Source organism: Propithecus coquereli, unplaced genomic scaffold, assembly GCF_000956105.1.
Source record: "Propithecus coquereli isolate 6110/MARCELLA unplaced genomic scaffold, Pcoq_1.0 Scaffold206, whole genome shotgun sequence".
Classification (NCBI taxonomy): Eukaryota; Metazoa; Chordata; class Mammalia; order Primates; family Indriidae; genus Propithecus; species Propithecus coquereli.
Genome location: NW_012145634.1, coordinates 5139600 through 5146873, shown reverse-complemented (window position 1 = coordinate 5146873; position 7274 = coordinate 5139600). Strand labels below are relative to the sequence as shown.

General features: G+C 43.2%; 1 protein-coding gene across 1 annotated transcript in view; it reads left to right on the top strand.

The window, feature by feature from the left end:
* The window catches only part of SGSM1 (small G protein signaling modulator 1), a 65728-nt gene that overhangs the window by 56854 nt on the left and 1600 nt on the right, over window positions 1–7274 (top strand). Inside the window, exons 19-21 of the mRNA XM_012644096.1 lie at window positions 2007–2116; window positions 5069–5165; window positions 6271–6438. Of these exons, the coding sequence (XP_012499550.1) occupies window positions 2007–2116; window positions 5069–5165; window positions 6271–6438 (375 nt within the window). The remainder of the gene's footprint in view (window positions 1–2006; window positions 2117–5068; window positions 5166–6270; window positions 6439–7274) is intronic.

Genomic DNA, 7274 nt, shown 5'->3' with positions numbered 1-7274 from the left:
ATCAAAATTAAAAACTTTTGTACTCCAAAGGACACCAGCAAGAAGGTGAAGAAAACCCAAGAATGGAAGAAAATATGTGCAAGTCATTTATGTGATAAGGGGCTTGTCTCCAAAATATACATAGAACTCTTACAATTCAATAATAAGATATCCATAGGTATATACTTAAGAGAATTGAAAATATATGTTCATACAAATACTTGTACATGAATGTTCATAATAACATTATTCATAATAGCCAAAAAAGTGGAAACAGCTCAAATGCCCATCAACTGATGAATGCCTAAATAAATATAATGTACCTGTACAATGGAATATTATTTGGTAATTAAAAGAACGATGTTCTGATACTTGCTACAACATGGATAAATCTTGTGAACATTATGCTACGTGAAAGAAGCCAGACACAAAAGATCACATATTGTACGATTCCATTTCTATGAAATGTCCGGAAGAGGCAAAGCCATAGAGACAGAAGGTGGACTAGTAATTGACAGGAACTGCATGGAGAGAGAAAGGGGGAGTAGCTGCTTCATGGGTACGGGGTTTCCTTTTGGAGTGAAGAAATGTTCTGGAACTAGATGGTGGTGATAGTTGCACAACGTTGTGAGTGCACTGAAACCACTGAATTATTCATTTAAAAGGGTAAATTGTATATGGGAATCTCAATAAGACTGTTCACAAATGGGGACATAACCCCACTTTTTAGACAGAGGCTGCACACAGTGACTTTCTTACAAAAAGTCACTATGGAGGAAATGGGGGGGGGGATGAGAGAGAAACTTTACAGCTGGGAAACCTGGCAAACACTACCTCAGTTGGCCAAGGTCAACATCAGTCATAGATCATGTTGATAGTATATGGCCCTGATATGATACAATTAGAATGGCACTTTACCTCTGTGGTCTTCTGCCCAGTAACCCGTAACCCAGTCTTATTGGGAGAAGACGTCAGACAAATTCCATTACTCATAGTGGGGCATCCTACAAAAATACCTGACCAGGGCTCCTCCAAGCTGTCAAGGTCATCAACAATGAGAAAAGCCTGAAAAACTGCCACAGCCAAGAGGAGCCTGAGGAGACGTAACAACCATATGTGATGTGCTATCCTGGATGGGATCTTGGAACAGAAAAAGGACATTCAATACAAACTAAGGAAATCTGAATAAAGTGTGGACTTTGGTTAATAATGGTCAATATTGGTTTATTAAGTGTAACAAATTTACCATGCTAATGTTAAGATGTTAATAACGGGAAACTGGACGTGGGGTATATGAGAACTCTCCACTATCTTCTCAATTATTTATAAATCTAAACTGTTCTGAAAAATTAAGTCTTTTAAAAAATAAATGAGATCCTACTGTCCTTGGGAAACCTTCCAGTCTAGTGTAGCTTTCCTCAAAGTCACCAATTGCTGAGAGAAAAGAAAGTACCATTCTCAAATGAGTTTTTGAAACACGAAGTCAAACAGTATAAACCAAATTTCTTTATTGGAGGACTTGTCAGCGCCTTTACTTTCTTAACTATATGTAGTGATTCCCTAAGCAGCGGATATTCTAAGCATTCCACAAAGTTGTTTGACCCTTTCTTTGCATATCACCTGTAAAAGCCCTTCCAGTATTGACAATTGCTGTTCAAATGCAGTGGTTCCCAGACTTGAGAATTTCATGAACCAGTAGAATTTCAAAAAAGGAAAAAAAAAAGTTTGAGACCAAGAAAACATTATCAACTTTTTATCGTACGAAATAAGGCTGTTGTGAAAAGAGCATCTGCTGTAAGTAACTATCATTTCCTAAAACAAGATATTTCAATACCTCTAAGGTGAGAAGTATGTAATTAAAGATTGGAAAGCTTCCCTTGAAATGAAATACACTTGGTTCTGTGAGTCCATATGTTTCTTATTTGGCTGTGGACTTTGCGAACCAGCTCGGGGCCTGAGCCCGCCCCTCTGGGAGCTCCGGTCCCTTGGGTGGTGCCACAGCTGACTTTCCTGTGCTGCTTCCTCAGAGGCGCTTGCTTTCAGCTGCTTCACCGAGCTCATGAAGAGGATGAACCAGAACTTCCCCCACGGAGGTGCCATGGACACGCACTTTGCGAACATGAGGTCGCTGATCCAGGTATGGCCCTCCGTCTAGTCCTGCTTCGGACTTTTTTGGGAAACCGTTAATTATATCTTAGTGGCTTAAGAGTGAGCAGTTTGGAGCCAACCTGGGTTCGAATCCTATTTCTGCTACTCGCTAACTGTCCAGCTTCAGGCATACGCTTTTTGATCTCCCTGGGCCTCAGTTTCCTCATCTGGAAAATAGGTTCTTTTCCCATGTATGGGATTCCCAATAAATCATTACAGTTATAATGGAAATGAAACCAACTAATGCACTTATAGTGCTTAGCAGAATGCCTGCCAATGCCTCTCATAGTCCATGGGCCAGTAACGTCAGCCTCACCTTGGAACTTTCAGAAATGCAAATTACTGGGCACTTTCCCCCACTGAATCAGAATCTCTGAGAGTTGGGCCAAGGAATCTGTGCTGTATGAAGCTCTCCCGGGGATTCTGATGCAAGCTCAAGTTTGAGAAGTGGTGTAATAAATAGTAGCTCTTTAGCATCCATAGTGATTAGTATATCTGGTCCCCAGAGGAATTAAGATATTCGCCCCTTTGAGTGGAAGGAATGGAAATGTATTAACCCAAGTAAACGATAGGGATACATAATTATCTATGCACCAGCAACGGAGCTACAACCATGATCACGTTAGCTCTGAAAGTTTCTTTGGTGGAGTTAAAAAATATTACAGAATATTGTGGACATGAGAAAATAGAATAATACAATGAATATCCACGTTTCTGCCTGCACTTGCCCAGGAAATAAAACATTAACTATAGATTTTCCAGCCTTCATGTACCCTTCTTGATTGAATTTCCCTACTGCTGTCCTCCCAGTGATAAGCACTTTCTAAAATGTGATGTTTATGATTAAAATGAATTTTTAAAAATTGTTTTATAACATATGCATATATTCCTAAATAACATAATGTTGGTTTTCGAGTTTCCCCACTTTCTGTAAGTGGTTGTAAATGGCATAAGTTCTTCTGCATCTTGTTTTTATACTCAGTAACAAGTTTGTGATGCTCATCTCCTTCCCTTTTCCCAGAAGTACCGTCTTCCATTTGAGGAGTATAATAGATTATGTCCCATTTTATTTGGATCCGTTGTCCTGTTGGTGAACATTTAGGTTGTTTCCATTTTGGTTTGCTTTTTGCTTTTGCTCTGGGGGAATTTTGGGTTTTGTTTTTGGCCTTTATAAACAATGCGGCACTGAAATGCTTGCGTGCATCTCTTTGCGCGTGTACGCGAGAGCGTTGCTTGGGCACGTGCCTAGAGTGCAATTGCTAGATCAGAGAGAGCGTGCGCATCTTCAGCAGACATGATTCAGTCAAAGTGATTGTACCAGTTTCTATGCTCTAGAGCAGTGTTGTAGGGGTCTTTACACATTCCAGCCTCACTGGATGTCGTCACACGTCTTAATGTTTGCCATCTCTTGTGTGTGAGTAGAGCATCCCGTTGGGATTTCGTTTGCACTTTCTTGATTAGCGGTGGGACTGAATATCACTTCTTTTTTTTTTTCTGTTTATTTGGATTGCTTTTCCTATGAATTACCTGTTCATATGTTTTGCCCGTTTTATATGTATCATTTTCTCCATAATTAGAATCACCTTCTACATACTTTTCCATTATTTTGTACGTACTATTTTGAACCTGCTTTTTTTTTTCTTTTCACTTAACAGCATATCTGATAGCTGGAGGTATTCTTCCACCACCATTTTTTAAATAATGGTTCTCTTGAAATATAATTCACATATCATAAAATTCATCCTTGGAAAGTGTACCATTCGGTGGTTTTTAGTATATTCACAGAGTTATGCAACCACCCCCAATTTCAGAACATTTTCATTATCCCCAAAAGAAACTCCCTACCCATTAACAGTCACTCCCCACTTCCTCCCTGTCCCCAGCCCCTGGAAACCACTATCTACTTTCTCATAGATTTACCTTTTCTAAACATTTCATATAAATGGAATCATACAGCATGTGGCCTTTGTGACTGGCTTCTTTCACTGAGCATCATGTTTTCAAGGTTCACCCACATTGTAGCATGTATTAGAATTTTGTTCCTTTTTATTGCCAAATAATATTGAATTAAATTATGTGGATATACCATTTTTTGTTTATCCATTCGTCTGTTGATGGACATTCAAGTTGGCTAATACGAATAGTGCTGCTACACACATTCATTCATGTACGGATTGTTATGTGAATATATGGTTTTATTTCCCTTGGGGCTATACCTAGGAGAGGAATCACTGAGTCATATGGAAATTCTGTGTTTAACTTTTTGAGGAACTGCCAAGATTCCTTCCACAGCAGGTGGACCATTTCACATCCCAGGAGCAATGTATGAGGGTTCCAGTTTCTCTGCACCCTTGCTAACACTTGCTATTGTCTATTATTTTGATTTTAACCATGCTAGTCAGTATGAATTGGTTTCTCATTGTGGTTTTTTTTTTTTTTTGAGACAGAGTCTCTCTCTGTTGCCCGGACTAGAGTGCCGTGGCATCAGCCTAGGTCACAGCAACCTCCAACTCCTGGGCTCAAACGATCCTCCTGCCTCAGCCTCCCAAGTAGCTGGGACTACAGGCACGTGCCACCATGCCCGGCTAACTTTTTGTGTTTTTAGTAGAGATGGGGTCTTGCTCTTGCTCAAGCTGGTTCGAACTCCTAAGCTCAAGTGATCCTCCCTCCTCGGCCTCCCAGAGTGCTAGGATGACAGGTGTGAGCCACCGCGCCCGGGCTTGTGGTTTTGATTTGCATTTCCCTAATGACTAATGATGTTAAGCATCTTCCATGTGCTTGTTGGCCATTTGTAAATCTCGTCTGGAGAAATGTCTGTTCAGATCCTTTGCCCGTTTTCTAACTCCCCTGGGCTGTTAAGGGCTGTGTGGTGTGTGGCGAGTGGACGCACCGCTATCGATTCCACTGTCCCCTCTGCCTCGCCCTTTCCTTCCTCCCGCAGATCCTGGACTCGGAGCTGTTCGAGCTGATGCATCAGAACGGGGACTACACGCACTTCTACTTCTGCTACCGCTGGTTCCTGCTGGACTTCAAGCGAGGTACGGACTTTAAAGTGGGGGCTTCTTTCCAGACCGTTCGTAGCAGAACCCGGAGGGAAAAGGTGTCGTGGAGGGGAGGCCGAGGGGTGCTGGGGCAAAGGCAGCAGAGCTCTATCCGTTCGCCTGCCTCGTCTTGCAACAACTCTCTGCAGTAGGTGCTGTTAAGATCCCAGCTTTACCGGGGAGGAAACCACACCTGGGAAGAATTAAATTCAGAGCTAGGATGAGGAGAGCCAGGATCTGAACCCACCTCTACCCACCCCTGAAGCCCAGTTCCCTTCCATTCTGTTACACTGCTCGTCAGAGACCAAGAACTCTAAAGCCCACAGAGCAGGGGTTATTTCGTACACATTTCGCACGTGACTTAGAAGTGATGTACATTGTTGCCATTGAGCAAATTTGGGGGATGCTAATAATAATAATATCTAATATATATGGGGGTGCTTATTAAGCACCATACACCATGTTGATCCATTGATATGTCTTATCTCTTCAGTCCTATTACGCTATCAGCTTCACCCACCTTATAGACGAGGAAAGAAAGAGGTTCATGAAGTAACTAGCCCAAGGTCCCCTTGCTAGCGAGTGATGAAGGAAGGATTTGCACCAGGTTTATTGGATATAGGAAGCCTTGCTTTTAACCACTGCTCTGTTCTGTCTCTTTACTAGAGTCAGAGGCAGCCCCAGCTCTGCCTGGGTATGGGGGGTCGGGGGGGAGATACCTCCATGGGCGCTAATGGAGATGAAGGTGAAGGGATACAGGTGGACACCGGTCCAAGGGCAGGGCAGGGACAGGTCTACATAAACCAAACCGGCACATGCTCAGTTCCTCCTCTCACAGAATGTCAGAGCTGGAAGGAACTTAGAACCCACCTGGTTTGCATAGCCCATTCTATAGATGGGGAAAACTGAGGTTTCTAATGGGCAAATGACAGAGTCCAGATCCCCTGCCCCCTGGCCTGAGCTCTGTCCGCTGCACCAGTGCAGAAACACAAAGCACAGCCGGCCCAGGATTTTCCCAGAGGGATTTTCACAAGGGAGGGCGGCACCATGTGCCCTGTTGCTGACTCTCTCCCCGTGCGTGTTTGTGTTGCTGTTTCGGTAGAACTCATTTATGATGACGTCTTCTCGGTCTGGGAGACCATCTGGGCCGCCAAACATGTCTCATCCGCCCACTATGTCCTGTTCATCGCGCTGGCTCTGGTGGAAGTCTACCGTGACATCATTTTGGAGAACAACATGGATTTCACAGACATCATCAAATTCTTTAATGGTACCTGCATGACTAGGGTCTCTTCTTAGGGGTGTGGGTTTCTGGAGAGCCCCTTCCTGGGGCCTCAGGAGGGATGGAAATTTGCTGAAACTGATTCACGGTGAAGAGAATGAAGAGGGTTCTTCCCACTTCTTATGGCTATTCTGAAAAGGGTAAGTCGACATTTTGTAACGCTGAGGGTGTGTATACTCAGGGATCTGGCAGAGGGAGCTTGGGTGTTGAAATCAGCTCGGGGGCAAAGCCTGGCTCTGCCACTGACCAGCTGTACCAGTGGACAAGCCGCTTCCCCTCTCTCTAAACACCCGCTTCCTCATCTGTGAAATGGGGTAGCAGCATCTGTTTCAGAGGGTTGACGTGCGTAGGGAAAGTGGGCACAGAAAAGCAATTGCAGTAACACGAGAAAGGCACAGCCTTTGAAACCAGACAGATGTGGATGCTGATCCCAGCTCTGCCACTCGGGAGCTGTGTGACCTTATCCAAGTGTCTTCACATCTCTGGGCCTTAAATTCTTCAGAGATAAAATGGTGCCAACACCTCCCTCCCTCCCAGGGAGGTCCAAAGGATTAAATGAGACAACACGGATAAGTTGCATCGCATGGTACCTGACTCATAGGAGGGCCCCAGTAAATGAAAGCTATTGCTACTGTTATTGCTGTTTAAAATCAAAACACCTAAAGAAGGTTCTGGAAAAACCAAAAGAAGAAAAAGCCCACCTGTGATCTCACTTTTGAAGCATTGGGAGGGTTCTTATTTCACCAGTTGTATGTAGCTTTTTTTTTCAGTTACTATTTCAAAAATTGTCTCCCATATAATAACTTTTTTTTTTTTTTTTTTTG